The 18,790-nt window shown below is 42.0% G+C and overlaps 1 protein-coding gene across 1 annotated transcript in view; it reads left to right on the top strand.

Annotated features, from left to right (window-relative positions):
• Positions 1 to 2,290: 2,290 nt before the first annotated feature.
• kcnh2b (potassium voltage-gated channel, subfamily H (eag-related), member 2b) overlaps positions 2,291 to 18,790 on the top strand; it is a gene marked incomplete in the record, with an annotated part of 212,967 nt that continues 196,467 nt past the window's right edge. Inside the window, 1 exon segment of the mRNA XM_053412103.1 lies at positions 2,291 to 2,375. Within this exon segment, the coding sequence (XP_053268078.1) occupies positions 2,300 to 2,375 (76 nt within the window).

The raw sequence follows: 18,790 nt of genomic DNA, 5'->3' as shown, positions 1-18,790 counted from the left end.
TTTCAGGGTCGCTGCTACATAAACTCATCATTGTAAAATCTGACCTAGTCACATCTGTTATTATTATTAGTATGAACTGGTGCTGCTATCTTTATTAACAACCTTACATTCGTAAATATCACTCATCATTATAAATAATCGTACAGAGCCGAGTAGCCTAGACAACTGTACCTGGCCACTCTTCCCTTCTCTCTCTCTCTCTCTCTCTCTCTCTCTCTCTCTCTCTCTCTCTCTCTCTCTCTCTCTCTCTCTCTCTCTCTCTCTCTCTCTCTCTCTCTCTCTCTCTCTCTCTCTCTCTCTCTTAATAGAATATAAATTATTCTAATCCCAGCAGTCAGTAGCACAAAGAAAAAAATGGTTATAAATGTTTAAGGCAAAATAAATTAATAATAATAATATGAATGAATAAATTCCCGTTTGCAAATGTTTTACATTAACCTAACTACAAACGTAGGTCTGCTGCTCGATCATTTCAACCCACGCCACTGTTTCCCACAGCACGTGAAAGCACCATCCCCAGCATGACGGAGGGGGGGAACCCCGGCGCCGTGACGTAGCGGCAGCCGCCAGTGAGTGGAGAATCCCCATCCAACCCCGACACACAACAAAGCAGCATCTCCAGGGCCTTTTCCACTGGTTTATAAACATGTGACGGGACAGATGCTGACACAGATGGGTTGTTCATAGAGAGAGAGACACACCCGCTTCTCCTCAGGGCAGGTAAATGTGCTTTCGTGGGGCTGGAGGTTTTGTTTTGTACAGAGTGGAGCACAAAAGAGGAGGGCGTGTGTTTGTGTGCGCGTGTGCGTGCGTGTGTGTGCGTGTGGGTGTGTTCGTGTGTGTGTGTGTAACCTCACACCTGCCAGGCTCAGGTCAGCAGCCGTTTGGCCACCGCTCTTTCCAGCAGGTGTGTGATGGTGATAACACAAAGCACGTTCCTCTTCCACACCGCATGTATCACTGGCGCTCCCTATTCTCTGTCAGACATTTTTCTTTTCTGCTTGATGCTTTAAACAGTGAAACACCTCTTCACTTGCGTTAGACACCTGGATAGTGTTGTTTTTGTGCGTCCCGGGAGCGGGATCCCCCCCCACACACACTTTCAACTCTCTGAGGTGGTTTTCCCTGTTAAAACGGCCATGTGCCTTTTATAGCAATTTGCACATGGAGGCTAGGACAAATGTCTGCCTTTAAAAAAGGGGGGCTATAAACTATTTTCTATTCTTTGTAGAAGATGATACACCAATTCAGATTTGAATATGGGCTATACTGTGATTGATTGATCGATCGATCGATTGATTGATTGATTGATCGATTCCAACTGCACCTCGAGAGCGAACCTGTAACTTGATTTAACCTGGTGCCATTTTAATCCCATTTAATCCGATTGTTCTAAAGGTCTATTTAATCAAAGACATAATTGGTAATAATTCTGGGGCTATAGTTTCCTCGAGGCCCCTTTGAGGGACCTTTCCAACTCCTCTTTTAAAAGGATGAGGAGAATTCGATAGCCCATCTACTTCTTCCTCCACAACAATACAAAAGTGCACGTGAGCAGTTCCCGCTCGTGATGCGCAAAGGGTTAAAATAGGCGCAGCTAGACGCCGGTGGAGCTGAAGTCATCCGGCAGAGCGCACAGCGAGGGAGGGAAGAGGAGACGCGGAGAACACCTTCGATACAACACCGAGCCAGGACCAACCAGGCTGCACGTCTGCGCTCTGCTCTTTCTTTTTCAACATCCTCACTGTTCTTCTTCTTCTTCCTCCACAGTTGCACACACTCAGCTCCGGACGCAGAGGGAGGAGGTGGGATGAGAAGCGGATGAATAACGCGCAGCTCCAGCGCTCAAACTATGGCTCCAGCGACGCTCGCCCGGTCCGCCTCGCAGGAGCGGACGGTAGTGAAGGATGAGGCGTGTGCTGAGCTCCAGCGAGTGTGAGACCAGAGAAAACATATAACCCCCCCGCTAGTCCTTCATCTGGGGATAGAAAGAAGATCCCCCCTCTCCACCTGGACATTGGAGGCTTGGAAACGGCTCCGTGCGTACCGCGCGCTTCCTCCTCTCCCCAACTCGCGTAAATCCCTCACTTTCTTTTTGGAGACTCAGCCAACAGCCTGCGTCGCTCCGACTCTGAACTTCTTGGAGGGGGGTGAACTTTGAATTTGGATTACTGCCACTGAAACCTGCCAGGGCTCCGAGCAGAGAGCGCACTGAGGGAGGCAGCATCGTGCGCTCGGTTGTGATCGCATTTAAAAAAAAAAAGAAGTCTCTCCGAGTCCAGGGGCCACCGCTGCGAAGATGCCGGTCCGGAGGGGCCACGTCGCTCCGCAGAACACCTTCCTGGACACCATCATCAGGAAATTCGACAGCCAGAGTAAGATCAGTCATTTGCTTCCAATCACATCATTCATTTGACCGCACAGCCACTTTTTTTCTTTCCCATTAAGGTTGATAGGTTAATTGATTCGGTGACTCACGAGCGATTTGGATTACCCTAATTTATTATGTTTGCTGCTGCTCCGTTAAATGGCTGTGGCACAGTGAAGGGGGAAACATCAGGAAACATGTTTTTAATTTCAAACATCAGCTCATAATGACTTGTGAGACTTCAGCTGACTTTGGAGCAGTTTCCTCTTCCCCATGCCACATATATCTTTGGGTTTGTGTGCATTAGCAAGTGATGGTTATCATGACCAAGAGTCCTCAAATGACATGTTGAGGGGTTTTGAATTTCCTCTCAGAGAAGACAAATGACCCTTAAGTGCCTTCGGGGCCATGCACTCTACTTTATTTGGCTGTAGATATTCATCCGGAATCCATTTTACACCTCAATATCCCATCTTACACATGCTTTTACAGCCATTAAACATTTATTAGGTTTGTTATCTTTCCCTTCAAAGGACAAAAACCAATATCCTATCAGTTAATCTCCAGAAAGCTACAAGCTACAAAAACAAACACTATATCTGAGCTCCTGCATTTTTCATATCCAGCCCCGGGGCGTGAAATCCGAGGCTGTCTATATTTCAAAATGCACCAGGCTTCATCCGTCCCCGGTAGTGTTATATATTTGATGAAAATAATTTTTGAGTTATTATCCCCTCGCCATACGTGTGATCAGCAGTCTTCAAACATGCCTCAGCAGCCCACAACAGCACTTTCCCCTGAAAAACAATGCACGGCCGGGTCGGAGGATGGTCGAGGTTGAGGATGTGCATGATTAACCTTTTTTGTTGTTTCAGGTTTTGACAGTCAAGCTGATGCAAGAGGAATTAAATGCAGCTTTCAGGGGGATCCACATGTCAATTACTCTCATCAGGAGCTGACATGGAAAGATGGAGATGTGAGATTAAGTTACAAATTCTCTCGATTTGATCCCAGACATCTAAACTCCTGAGGGGTGCCTCTTTGTAAAACACTGGATAACCACGCTCCTATCCTTCCTCCATTCGCCATATGCTCTTGGATCAAGAGGCTGCTGTGGAATAGCAAGTGATATCTGCTGCGTTTGTAACGCCCAAGAGTCAAAGCAGCAGAGCTTCAAACAAGATTTTGTAAAGGGGGGGATATAGTGTGAAAACAGTGCGTTTCCCGACACAGAGGCGATGAAAAGCCATGGCACACGAGCGCAGTTGAGGTGAAAAAAAGATGTCAGAGCGGAGTAATTGACATTAATCCTGACGCACTCACTTTTCCATCCTGATAAACATGGGTAGCTCTGCAAAGGGGAGCGCATTCTGCCGCTCACTGGATCGCCGCCAGCTCATTCCACTTTGTTCATATCTTTCAAGTTTTTCTTCGCAGGAGATTTGCATCGGTTTGAGGATGATTCTTTGTGTGGCTGATGATTGTTTTTTCACGAGAGGAGCACTCAAGTGTTGCGGAGGAACATAACCTCCAGCAGAGAGACACATACCCTCACACGGCTGCTTTCCAAACATTTTCCCAGTGACACATGTTCAGAATCAGCTCCTATTGATTGGTTTATGGCTCTTGGTTCGGACTAATCAAACACGCTGATGGAGACAGTATTGTGTCTAATAGCTGTGGGTAGTGAAGTGGTGGACATTTTAGTTTCGACATCCTTATTAACTCTGGAGTTATTGAAGCATGAGAAAACTCTAGATGAGAGAATAGGTTTATCTCTTTAACGATGTTTTAAATTAAGCACAGACAAAGGACTCGTCAATACTGTGCATCATGTTTTCTTAATAACTTGAAGGTCCCATTTAAAGACAACACAGAGATAAAATGAAAAGAAATCCATTTAAAACCAGAAAGCGCAGTTTCTAACAATTTTCAAGGTAAATAAATTAGAATAAAAAGAGTAGAAGGAAATAAGTACAGAGAAGAAAAATAATGCAAATAAAGCAGATGGAACTAGGTAAAATAAAAAAATAAAATGGAGTAAAACACAGTGATGGTGTGACCTTTAAATATTAAAAATTGATCCAGTCTGCAATGGATGGGGTTTTTCTTGGATGATCAGGCAGTTGCTTCCAGCGCTGTGCATAGTGACTAAAAGTTGCTTATCTATGTTTAAACTTTACCCTGGGGCCTTATCCTATGTTGGACTATAATGTCTGCTACATATTTAGGAGCCGCTTCATTACAAGTTTTGAAAATTAGTCAAAATTTCAGTCTTCCCATTCCTACTGTGACACCACGTGAGCTCACTCCTCCCAAGTAATCTATAGCTGCATACATAGTGTTTATGAAGGCCTGGTGTGGGTAATTGAGAGTGCATGAACCTCTTGTGAACAACAATCAGCAGTTTGTTTCAGAGTCGGGTGTATGGATCATGTGATGCCTTATATATAACAAAGAAGAGCAACATCCCTGGTAGAATGAGGATTCTAAATACTGCTCTCTATTCACAAGCTATGGAGACTCAGCCTCGGAGGAGGCAGAGCAAACTGTGGACATCTGCTGTCAGCACACGTCACATGGTGACTGTTTCCACCTGGCATATTGTGTGAGATCCTGTTGTACTTGAGACAGTGACAGTGATTAAGCAGCTCAGGCCTTCCATTATGAAACAGTCTTTTAATCCAGTTCATGGGAGACATGTTGTTTTTCTTCCCGTTAAACCTATTTTAAGTTCAGCTTCTTTCCACAGATATGCAGATTGGAGGGGGGGTAATTTGAGGCTGTAAACTGACTGTAGGTGTGAGCGGTTGTTTGTCAGCCCTCTGATACGCTGGCGCCCCTTCCAGTGTGTACGCCGCCATCCGCCCAATGTCAGCTGGGATTGCGATTCCAGCTTCCCCCGCGAGCCTCAAAGCACAATCAATACAGATAATGGATGAGATGATTGGGAACAAAGTTTATTACACTAGAATGCATATCAAAAGGTTTATGTATCTGATGAAAACTTCACGTCAGCAGTTTTTCCAGTCATTGGTTTGAAATAAAATTCACTTTAATGCTGTTGTACCACCAGAGAACCTTCTTTCACCTACATTTGTCTTGCGTCGCAGTTTAGGAGTCGAGTTTTGTGACTTAAGTAGAAAGTTGGTATCCTGTTTCCAAGAGGAAATGATCGGATAGCAGACCCATTAGAGGGTTTTCAGACTGAATTCGATCCATTAAGGCGAGTGTAATGATTGTTCTGCAAGTCGGAGAAGCTCATCACACACCAACACACAGCAGAGCGGCAGCTATTTTATCTTTCACAAAGACGGTTATATTAGGTAAACATGAGAAATACACATTTCTCTTTGCAACCCTGGGATTCTTGAGCCAACGTAGATGTTTGAACTCCAGTAAAGAGGGGTACTGATGTGTCTCAGCACAACCGTAGATATAAACACTTGTATATCTGTTAGTTTGGTTCTACAGGTTTAAGAAAGAGAATCTCGTTATTGATGAGGATAGATGTTGTCTCATTATCCGAGCAACTTAACTTGCATATTTGGAAATAAAAGGCCTAATTAGCACCAAAGCATAAAATACGCATTTTACTTGGTACAAAACTAAATATGCGTATGACATATTACAGATTTCATGATCCTGAAACCATGTCCAGTGCCCCAACACCTACACAGGCCAATGAACCTAATCTGTGAACAATACTGTGGCACTCAATACCTCGCCTGGTTGATTGGGTTCCCCATGTGCGATGGTGTTAGTCCCATTGCTGAGTGTCGTCCCTGCTCTCACCCCCCCCTTTCATGTCCCAAAGCCTGGGTTGGCAGGACACCTACACACTGTATTTGAGATGCTACATTGAGCCTTACTGGCCCCAAAGCCAGTGACAACAGGTTCGAAAGGGCCCATTGTGTTAGTCCACCAGGCACAAAGCTAACTGATCTAATTGTTGGCAGTGCTCAACTCCAAACCTGTAGGGAAACCGTAGTCAACACCGACCATGATGCCGAACCATCCCCAGAAATAGTAGGAGCAGCAATATTCAGTCAGTAGAATATGAATGTAAATATCCCAGGGCTGTGGATTCGCTGTGTACACCGCCCCTCGCCCAATGTCAGCTGGGATTGGCTCCAGCACCTATGTGATCCTTCAGAGGATAAGCAAAGTAGATTATAAATGGATGAATGTATGTAAACACAGTCAACCAAGTAGTGAGATCTGTGAGTGAGGTCGCCACTCCACGGATAGAATGTGCACATCCTCCTGCCTCCTCGTCTGCTTGCTGGGAGACTCCTGTGATCCAGTGGGACAGTCTGGCCTTTGACAGACTCTCCTGTTTAAAGAGCACAAAGAGTTGGTCGGCTACCCCGAGCGCCCCTATGGTCCTGACATACAATCCAGCTCTCTGCCTGTTTTTTAATGTCAGGTTCCAAAAGAGAACCTGAAAAGAGATATAGTTCTTTTTATTCACTTTCACTGGTCTCTAAAAACCAGGGCGTACATTACCCACGATTTAGAGTGCGCTATGGTTGTAGCCACTAATGTTGCGTGAAACCTCCAGTCTCGTTCTGAATAGAGGTCTGGTTATTGAACTTCTTTCTAACATCATTTTGTTTATGATCTATCTTCTAGTCTTCAGCACTAATTTACACTGATTTAACAAATTTTAACAATTAACACTCATATGTCAAATGGGAGGTGCTTATCTTTTAATTCGAAAGTGGTACCTTTACTTGCATGAAAAAATTCTTCTCTCCACTAATCATAAAGCTTCTGCATATGTTTTCACATCCCAATGCATTTGAGATTCACACATCACGTAAAATAAATGTCTGCTCTCTTTTATGAATCTGATATCGTACACACAATCTCCATTAAGTCTATAAGATATATAAGGTCACATTACCAGCAACTGCAAAGTGCAATCGAACCAGGGGGATACATACAACTCAGACAGGCAGTCGAGACAGTAATGTTGAGTAGCTGTTAGAAAATTAAATCCCCGCGATACAGATGTTTATTGGATTATTAGACAGAAATGAGCAAGAGGTCAAGAGAGATTGCATGGAGATTATAGATGTGTTCACTGGAGGAAAATCAATGAGGAGCTTGATCTCGGTTCCCATGTGTTCAGTCAGTGGGAAGGGATTATGAAATCCACTGCAGACACCAGGATTTTAACTGTACAACCTGATATACAAAGTAATATGATGTGCACATACTGTATGACGTGTGCACCAGTCAGCCACAGCATAAAGTAAGACACTTGGTTTCGTGTTGTGGCTGATGTGTGTGTTTTTGACTCAAATGATGATGCTGTGGGAATGAACTGAAATTACATATGGTTCAAACAAGTTATCATTTTATTACGATTTGCCACAGCATTACCTGTGTTATGCGGCATGCATTTACTCTGCTTACATATCACCAACACCTTCAAATCAGGATGTGATTCCCTCCCAGTCTTCTGCTTCTTCCCTAAAATATCTAAAACATCACATATCAGATTTTGAACATGTTCAATTGAATAATCTTAATCCGGATTAACACACGTATATATCCGACAATCAGATTCTCACAGAACTTGCTTTGTGTTCCTCGATGCAGGTTCACGTTCTGAGTAGTGCACTGATTGGCTAAAGGCTGAGCTATTTGTTTGGAGACTGTGCTATTTGTTTCGGTAGACATATTTGCAAGTGGCCTTGACAGATGTGCATAATTCACGGGGAACAACATGTTTATTTTTTTTCTTGTTTTCTCTTTGTGCTAGATACTTCCATTTGAACCTAGTATAAATACAAGTGGATTTTACTGTTCGGAAATCTAATAAGATCAACTAATTAGATCAGTATGCAGCCTGTATCCAGTTCTCAAATGTTTGGAAATCTAACCCCTGACCTTCTCTGCTTACTGTGCACTGATCCTCTGTGCACGTAACCCTCTCTGCTTACTGTACCCTGATCCTTCATTTTTGATGTCCACGCTCATCCAAACATCTCGCACAAACAATGTGTGCAGTCATCTTCCCCGACAACGGCCGACACCATATTTGACCTGGATATGAGGTCCCAGCAACCACGTCTGTTCATGTATTTTATGGTCATGTGTGCTTTTATGCACCTTAGTCCAATTGGTCCAATTATAAGCCTCAAAGCCAGCGTGCTCTGGGGAGGACGCTATCATTCTACAGCTTTTGTACAAACACTCCATCGCCATGGCAACTGCCCCCCTGACTCTTCCACCCACACAACCACCCACCCTCCCACACACACGTACACACACACACACACGCGCACACAGGAGATGGTACACTATGTCTCAGACTAACTGCAGGTTATTCTATGTTCTGAATCTTTTAGAAATAGTTATGGATGTTAATCATTTAATGTTTATGAGAAGTGACTAATTGTTAACTATAACAATAGTTTTTTTATGTGGTGTAGGTAAATAGTCTAGTTGCAAGTCCACGCACTGTCCAATGATCCTTCATGACATGCTCATTAATAATCTATTTTCTCCATCAAATGTCTCATAATCAACACAGGTTTCCTTGTGTTTGAGTTAAGAACAACATTGCTTTTCTTATTAAATTAGTATATGTGTGTGATCCATTTAGTATTCATCATGAAATAATGGGATTGGGCCTGAGTTGGGGCTCAGGGGAGGGAAGTCAACAACAGGCAGACTAATAAATAGCAGATGACTGAATAACCCTTTTTTTCAATGGTGTGAATGAGTAAGCTTTTCATTTCTGAAATTGACAGATGGTAAAAACAAGTCAACAGCAATATCAAACAACTCCAAACCAACTCAAGATTATATCACACGTTTTTGAAAGTCTATAACATTGGGAACCAAAGTCCTTAAACAGTTTTTTCCATAAAGTAAAGTTCTACAAGAAATACTTAAAGGTCCAGTGTGTAGACTTTAGTTATATCTAGTGGTAAAGTTGTATGTTGCAGCTGAATACCCCTCACCTCACCCACCCCTTCCAAACATGAAAGAGAACTTGTGGTAGCCTTCAGTCATCGTGAGAATTCAAAAGGTTTTTATTTTGTTTAGTTTGGGCTACTGTAAAAAAACTGAGAGAGGACCTGCTCCTGATGCAAATATAAAGTATTTGAAAATAAAGGGTTCATTCTACGGTAAAGAAAACTACAATTTGCCGCCAATAAATCATTTCACCTTAATCTTACTCACCTAATCTTTCACCCATGTGGTTCTAGAGGCTTGCTGAACTACATTAGCTCAGAAGCTAATCACTTACATGCCAGTAAACCTGGGAAATACTAGCACTATTCAATAACAATCTAGTTTTGGTTCAATTTTGCTATGAAATATTTGCCCTATTAAATGCCGTTTAAATGGTATAAAGCAAGAATTTGTGAACAGGATCTAGTTCAAGAAAGACTTAATGCAACTTTAATGCATATGATACATTTTGGAGCTTCATCCACAGGCTATTCTTATATTTGCTCCGTCTAATTTTACTCATGTCATGGCTGTGAAATAAAAGAAATGTAGCTATCATTTTCCTTTTTCCCACCTGTATATTCCTATATCGTCGCGTCCCTCCTCCAGAGGTTGTGGTGTCAATATTTTTCGACATAAAGGCTCTCGTCAGTGCTATACTGTTCCCGTGGTGAATAAATGCAGCGCTGAGCTTCTTCTTCGGTGGTTAGCTTTTATTTCTCGGCTCCATCTGCTTCACTCAGAGGGTGCAAACACAGCAACCCTGCTACACTGTTGCTGGAGTCAGGAGTGAGTCAGTGCCTCAAGATTGCACTTTATTGGTGTGAAATCACTTGTGTCTCGCTCACACACTCGTTCCCTCTCTGACTCGTCTCCTGTCTTCCTCCCTCTCTCTTGTTCATACACATACACCCCCACGTTACCAAGTGGCCGCACAAAAGAACACGCACGCACAAACACAGACACAAGCGCACACCCTTGTAAACACTCAGAGCTTGTAAACACTCTTCTCTCTCACCGCCCTCCCTCTGCACCCCGCTCCCTCTGTCTCTCTGCTCTTTGTCTCATTTGACAACCTGTTTTCAAGCTCTCTCCATCTCCGTGGTGCCCGCTGTGCTTCTGTTTCTAACTGCCGTCTGATCTCAAATGGATATGCATCCAAATGGGTTACATGGCACCTGCTGGAGGGGCTGAGGGGGGAGAGGTTATGTGATGGCTCTGTCTGCGTTTTTTTATGCAGTTTTCCATTTCCAAGTCAAGTGCAGGGCCCATTTATATCTTTGTATATATATTTTGAATGCAGATTAAAACATTTCCATCCTCAAATTGTTATTCATGTGGTTCAGTTTTTACAAAAATGTAATTAACCAAATGCAAAAAGTAATTTTTAATCGTTTCCTTTCCTTACCACCCATAATAACTCAAGATAAGTCATGAATAGGGTTTTGTCAGATAGTGCCAAGACCAATACTTTTTCCCCAAATACTAAACCTACTCCCATAATTGAACAATAAATAACAGTTTTAGTGAATAAGACAGTAAAATATTCCAGCTCCAAAACTTATCATCAATGATTGCTCAGACATTTGCACATCCCTGTGTCGGAATCCTTTCTCTGGAAATGTTTCCAGACTTTTGACCTTTTTCACTTTTTGCCATTTTGCTGGGTTTTCGACTAAAATTTGAGGTAGCCACTAGTCGTGGGCTGAGGTTTCATTCGGCCAGAGCTAGAGATATTGTTGCCACCAGAGTTAACATTACGATGTTTAAGTTACCCGAGTACAGAGAGACTGATGGTTTCATTACAATATCGGCCTTTCCCTCACACAGAATGACTCAAGTATTTCATTTTTTTTTTACAACTGTTGAAGTCCAGCTTGAATTCAGCACTACATATAGATAAAGACCATGCTGATGTAAAGATGCTATTTTTGCCTTGAGGCTTTGAGTGCTGTGCTTCTAAGCAGTTGTATAGAGTAAAAAATGATATAAGATAAGACTGTTTTGATTCTTATAAGAAAAAACCATCAGATTTCTCTCTATAGCAGCACTATCGGGGATGTTGGTGTGTTTTAGCTCGAGCCGAAAAGATAGATCTCCCCTATTCACGTCAATACCTGTAAATCTCGTAATAATATGTTATGATATGATAATGTGGTGATTCCGAATGCCGGTCCTTCAGGAACACATGTGCTCAGACGTTTCCATGACTCTTCATCGTCTTATTTTGCCATGATTGCCATCATTATTGTGAGACAAGAAGGAAAACATTGCACAAAACCTGAGACATTTTGTTCTGTGGTAGATTCTCATTCTTATTATTGTAGATACCAGTGAATTGAAGCACAGAGGCACACAGCAGCTCCAGCTTCTTGGCAAGGACACTTTGATAAGAATAAATGCTTTGGCTCTTGAGGATTAAATTTGTGACCCTATAGTTTGAAGACAGTCTTTTTACACCCCAACCCAGTGGAGAACACAGAAGGGTTTGCAGTAGGTATTGTAATCTATTTGAACACATATTCAGACCAAATGCAGCACTGCTAAGTTTTTAATTCTTTCCTTTAATAATCATTTTGGATTGCATTGTGATTTCATCATTATCAAGTTAACCAGTCAATGTAGAGGCCGAGAGAACGCTGGTCCCCCTGTGAGAAACTGAACTTATGAAACGCTGCCGATGCGTTGAGAACATGGGCATCAAAAGCGTTACAAAAAACTCCCTCTGAAAAAGACCCCCAACAATCGGAATGTTTGCAGCTGCAACGCAATCGTTTCAGGGGAGATGAGCTCCCACTTTCTTCTCTCAGATCATGACACACGTTAGAAGCATCACTGAGAGAGTTCTATCTCCCTACACATCATCAGATTATAATGGGATGAGTTAGAAAAAACGTGTGCCCCAAAGACAGGAGCATCAAACGCAGAATTCCTGCATTTACTGTTGTTTTTTCCCAGCGATGATGAAAAAAAAAACCTTGTCAGCTGAGGCTCAAGGAGGCGATCAGGATGTTGATTCCATATCCCGATGTGAAACTGGAAAGCGGGACAAGCGTCTTTCATGGTACAACATGAAAACAGTACACAGTAAATGTGCTGAGGAAACAGTTTAAAGTAGATAATGAAATGCTTTTTTGGGCAGGGTCTAGTTTTGGCTTTCAGTAAATACTCAAAATGATATTTTAGACGCCAAACAGGTTTATATTTGTGTATTGAATCAAAACGTTCAGGTATAATTCATTAAACAGACATGAAAAAAAAAAGAAAAACCTAAATGTTATAATTTCTGCAAGGCAAAGTAATTCAGGTCCAGTCAATGCCAGTGCAGGAAGTAATGAATTATGCTTTCTTTTGTGTATACTGAAGCTTTAAGAATCTTAAAACATGTTTTTCTCAGTCAACATCTTACTATGAGGTTCAGCTGAACACACATGTTGCATACCTTTGAGCAGTAATCAGGATTTAGCACCTTTTGTAATAAGTCATATTGTGACCACACTGACCGGATGAGGCAGTTAAGCTGAATATTTGATTATTAAACTCTGGAAAAATTTAATATTTGAGGTTGTAGTTTTCTTTGATTGTTGCGTATTGAGCCATAAATGCTGATATAAATATGTTTACATCTACTCTGATGGTATTTGTTATAACCATTCTTTAAAGCTAGGGTTGGTAATCCTTGAAATGCTTTCAAGAGCAGGCTGCAATATGCAACTGATTGATCCGACTCCGACCCAATCGTCCCTCTCATCGATCTTTAAGACACCTCGAGATGCAACCTGGACAAATCGTCTATGATGATCCCGGTATCATCGAGTGTTTCGGGTCCTTACATTACACACCCTCACCCAGGCGATAATCAGGCTTCGACTTGTGTCCAGGTAGCGCACTAGACCACTCATCCTCCCTCTTCAACCAGAGCTTGAGTTTCATCTGTAAAAATGAGTGTTATGATCAATAAGAGGCTCAGTGTACAGTGCGTAGATACTCCTTCGAATCCCTTCCCATCTTTAGTAATTCACAGACGTCTGCATAAAAGGGCGAAACATATCCAGGTGGGATAGTGCGCATGTTCTGGCAGCTCCCTGGATTTTCCTGTCCTCCTCTCGGCACTTTGGCTGAACCTGTATTCGTCACGGCTTTATCTCCTTGCAGCTGCCCTTTCTCTCTCGTCCTCTCCATTCATCAAGCCTCCCTCCTTCAGGCTCCTCTAAAAGTCCCATCACACGTCTCTCATCCACCCTTTCTTTCTCTCTTTGTCTCCCTCCCGACTGTTTCGGACTCCCTGTGCCACCCCGAGAGCGGCGGGCCAGAAAAGGGCATCCAACTAAGAGTGCCGGAGTCCCCCTAGTCCCAGGGATTAAACCTAATTTGCATAAATCTGCATAACCTCGTTAAGGCAGGGGGAGATGCTGTACACACTGTAGCCGAAGACACTTTGGAGCGAATCAGCCCATTAAGGATTGCAGTGATTATGGGATTATCACTCTTAACGACTGCTGGGTGACTGGACTGGTGCATGCTCTCTGAAAAGTGCAACACTGTATGACTGAATCCCAAATTGTGAGGAAGGAGGGACACAAAGATTTGAGTCAGGTGACCTTCTAACTACGTTTTCAGTTTCAGAAGTATTGCAACATAATGGTATGAGTTTTTTGTTCACAGTGTTGCTGATGAAGCCCATAGTGGGTTATAACTGTGTGTTCTATGTCCTATTTGTTCGGCTGTATCAACTCTTTCTTGTGACAAACTGAAAACAGATGCACCCTGCTTTAATTCTCCTTGAGATGTGTCTTGACGTTTACATTTAATTGATTAGACCTGTCCAATGTATATGTGGTCCCAAAAAGCAGTAGCATTGTGACCTCAACAATTGTGTAAGGGAAAAACATTTGGACCACAAGGACTTGTATAGAGTTGTACCAAACTGCCAAACTGAGTCATCGACAAGAGGCACGATGGTCAGGGAGGGGATGAGAACTCTAAGTCTAACTAACAGCTTGAGTTAGAGAAGACTTCAACAGAGATGAAGGACAGTCGTTCAGCGGCACTCCATCAATCAGGCCAAACAAGTTTGCCGAGGGACATTTAAAGGCATGAGCGAAAAAGGATGAAACTAAATTTAACCTTCTGGGCAGACCTCTAAACACTACGTCTGGAAAAGGCTAGCCATTCATCTACTGCGTGATATTAACCCTCAGGGGAAGCATGATTTATGAAAAGTGAAAGGGTCGTAGTAAAATATGTGTTGTCTATCTGCCATAAGAAGAGCTGACACAGGATATAATGTGCCAACAGGTATTTTTCCCAACACTTTTATGTTCAGTAAATAAATGTAAGCATATTTATTGGTTATGCACTCTGTTTAGACACTGCATGACAATACAACACTAAGTGGACTAAAACAAATGCTTGGACTGTCAAAACATGACAGGACCCCCCAATCAGCTATCTCACACTAATGACATCAGCACTTTTCCGGCAGTGTTCTGTTTTGCCAACAGTGTTGGGCAAGCATCTCTAATGACGTGAAAAATATGAGTACATTTTATAAAGACATCTTGTGCTGTGTTAGCGTTTTCATTTTGGTGAAATGCTGTTAATGCGTTTGCCAAGCCCACAACACCAGAGGAGAGTTAGGTATAATAGTTTTTCTGGCGCTGTGACAGGGGAAGGGAGTGGGGTTCTACTGTAATCAGGAGGATACCGACTCAGGCAGGAGGGTGTCCAGACTGGGGGATGGCACCTGGAAACTGGGTTGGTGTCATCGGCACCTGGCTCATGTAGTGATGTACTCTATAAAGTTGGAATTGGTAAATTGTTATATTGATACCTAATGGCAATCATGTTTCCACTTGCAATAAGAATGGTTAATGTTTGTTCCATCTTTTTCATGTCATCAATTTTCATTGCTTCTCCAATCATCATTGTAAGACATTTACTTTTGTATAAATACTACATTGATAAAGCTCGCAATTTATGCTAGAAACTGTACTATCATGGATGATATAAATGTTACTTCTTTGTTGATGCGCTCTGTAAACACATTGTGCTTCTGCCCGTCCTGGGAGAGGGATTCTAACGGGACTCTCTCTGAGGTTTCTGGATTCCTCCCCCTTTTAACGTTTTTTTGTTTCACCGTAATCTTTAATTACTCTTGTCGATGGATAAGGGCACAGGATGTCACACCTTGTGAAGCAATGTATGATTTATTTATATTGGCTATTCAAAATGATGTGATTGTTGGATTGATACCAAGTACTTTATTTTTAAGTGAATAAATAATAAATAACCAAAGTATATCTAACATAAAACAATACAATATATATAAACAGGTGTGAGAAAATAAATGGTTGACCCTTAAAATACTTTTTAGTGATGAATTTCTAGTCAATCTTAATTAACATTAGCTAAATTAATCATTATTAGATATTCTGGACCTTGCTCTCAAAGCTGATTTGAGTTTTTCCCAATGTGGAATGATGAGAAACTAAAAGACACAAATTATTCAGTCATCAGGGACTACCAGAGGCATCCCAGTGAGACTGCTTGTGTGTCTGGACTGTCAGAACATCGAGTCACTAGAAGTCTCCACTAGTCTCAAAAATGCCAACACCCAAAGATCAATAATGACAGAGCCACTGTGGTTGCTCCCACAAAATTAACACAATAATTCATGCCATTCATCTTTAGATAACAGTCGATTATAACCTATGTATTCTCATGGTGGCAAACAAGTCACAGGCGTTTACCCACAATAGTTTGGCTCCAGATGGAAAGCATCACATTTAAAATGAGTAAAATCACGATGCGCACACTAAAGTAAAAAAAAAAGTCCTTCATTGTCATGTTCATATCATACCCAGTACCAACAAATCAGTATCAATGGGCTGATACTGATTTGTGATTGCTGCCGGAATGTTAGTAGGAACTGGATATTTCTGGGCTCCGAGCTCTGAGCTGGCTGCTGTAAGAGACACTGCATATAAAGGGCTCTACTAGATTTATTGTGAGTGCCAGCTCTCTGTGTTGGAGAATTTAGCATGTGTCAAATCTGTGGTTTCCATGGCAATTGCCCAGTTAGAAGTGGGTTAGATCCCGAAAAAAAATCTTCAGCCTGTCTCTGTATTTCGCATCGTTTACACCAGTAAACCCGGCCAATCTGCTGACTTTTTCTCTTTTTTTTATCCCCTTTTTTCATCCTTTCATCCTGTTCATTCCTCCATTCATTTATCTCTGTCTTCTGTCCTTCATCTCAGTCTTCCTCCTTATCTCTCCGTCTCTGTTGCTTGCAGCCACAGAGCTGATATGTTGACTTGTGCTTCTAGCATATGGGTTTCCCTCCTTATCCGCCTACGCAGTGTACTCAGGGAGATTCCAAGCACATACACACCCTCACAGATACACACTCGCACTCACAGACATGCAAACTCATGCACATGCACAAGCACACACAAACTGGCAGACTGCAAAGCCCCCAAGGTCTGGTCTTAGTGAATTATTCAGTCTGCGTTGGTGGGTTTATGAGAACGTGTCTCTAAGATCTTATGTGTGTGTGTGTGTGTGCGTGTGTACGCGCGTGTGTGTCTGTATGTGCGTGTGTGTGGGTGCGTGTGTGTGCGTGTGTCGGTGGGAATATGAAATGGTGTTTTCCTCTTGAGGAGCAGCAGCTTGAGCTTGTCTTTAATCAGCCTCCCTATCTGCTATCTCCCTTCAAAAGCTCATTAGAGTGAAATTGCATTGAGAGAGCAGGAGTGGAGTGGTCAGTGCTGCCGCCCCAACCAAAGACGAACGGGAGGGGTCTTGGATTACAGTTTGCTCACTGTCGTGTCTAGAGAACATGTTTAGTATACCCCGGGCCATATTCTAACAATGACGAAGCTCTTTGTGGTGTTTCAGTGAAAATACCAGTGATAATGAAATTACCTGATTGATGAGCAGCCTGTACTGTACAACCCTACCTTCGTAGTGTTGATTAGTATTTGTCACTTCATTCCAATTTGTTAACACAGTAGGGGGATCATCCACATTTTAATAATACTCCCATTATCCTAAAATAGCAGTTTATTTTAGAAAGTTTCACAGCACATTGTAAGTGTGTTATTATTCAGTGGCAATGCGAGATGCGATGTGAGGAGGATGAGAGGCTGTGGAGGTTGGGGGATGGATGGGTCCACTTTCATACATGAAACATACATACAATTTGCATCTTGTTGCTCTCTGACATTTACTGTTTGCTTTTACTCAACTGTAAGCTCAATATTTCCCTGACAACACCATAGTTATGGTATGGAAATATTACTGAATGAAATAACTGACAATCTATATTTAACAAGATTAAATATATAAATGTAGTTTCATTTCAAGTGTCATTTCCTTCATTGTAGAGCATCGATCAACCTTATTTTGTCTCTTTTGAAGTTAGTGCAATGCATTACTTAAGCAAAGCAACATATTTTGGTTCTTCCTTCATTACATATTTTTTATATACAAGGTTTTCTTGGGTGTTTACGCCATGTAATAAAATGTATTGTTATTGACATTTTTATACTGGAAGGGAGACTGACAGTATTCATAGGTCAAATAAATAATGGACATGATGGGATGAATATTTATACGACTGTTGCTTTGACCTAGAAATAAACAAGGGTGGCACAGGGTTGCATTGGTTAGCTCTGTCGCCTCACAGCAACAAGGCTTTGGACTCTGTTTGAAGTTTACAGGTATTTTTTTCCAGGTACCTCTTCCCACAGTCCAAAGACATTCACATTGTGGTTTGGTTATTCGACGAATCTAAACTGCCTGTAGGTGTAAATGTGAGTGTGAATGGATATTTGTTTCTATATGTTGGCCCTGTGACCGGCAACCTGTCGGTGTGACTCGCTTCTCACCCAATGTCAGCTGGGACTTTGGAAAACTTTGGATCACAGTACACAGATTTTTTTTACATTTACAAATGCCACAAATAAAATCACGCAGATATACATATATGCATTTATATATACTCTCAATGCATGCAGCGTAGTAATACTGTCCTGACACCCTGCCTGGTAGAATTATGATATCTGCCCCCCCCCCCCCATGTCCAGCTGCGCTCTAAAATCTGAGCAGCACAAACACTGAGCAAGCTGCTTTTCAGACTCTCTCCTGTTATTCTATTTTTGTCCATCGTCCTTTTCACATCAATGTGTGACTATCTAAATACAGCTAAGGCTCATCTATGCTGCTTTTTTATATGAAGAAAAGTATGTATCTTTTTAACAATGTTACCGTTACTGCCTACTTTACATTGGCATGATGGTTAAGCAATACATCCACTAGAAGGCAGCGCAGAGTCCGGTTTCTAACAATGGTGGTTTTGGATGTACCCCTACACAAAAGTGGCAGTTTGTCCCTGAAGTATTATCATATAAAGTCTCTCTTCAAAAGGTTTTGCCACATTTCCTC

The sequence above is a fragment of the Pleuronectes platessa genome, chromosome 20 (assembly GCF_947347685.1).
Source record: "Pleuronectes platessa chromosome 20, fPlePla1.1, whole genome shotgun sequence".
In the NCBI taxonomy this organism is placed as follows: Eukaryota; Metazoa; Chordata; class Actinopteri; order Pleuronectiformes; family Pleuronectidae; genus Pleuronectes; species Pleuronectes platessa.
Note: the sequence above shows the minus strand (reverse complement) of the source record. Positions and strands in the feature narration are given on the sequence as shown.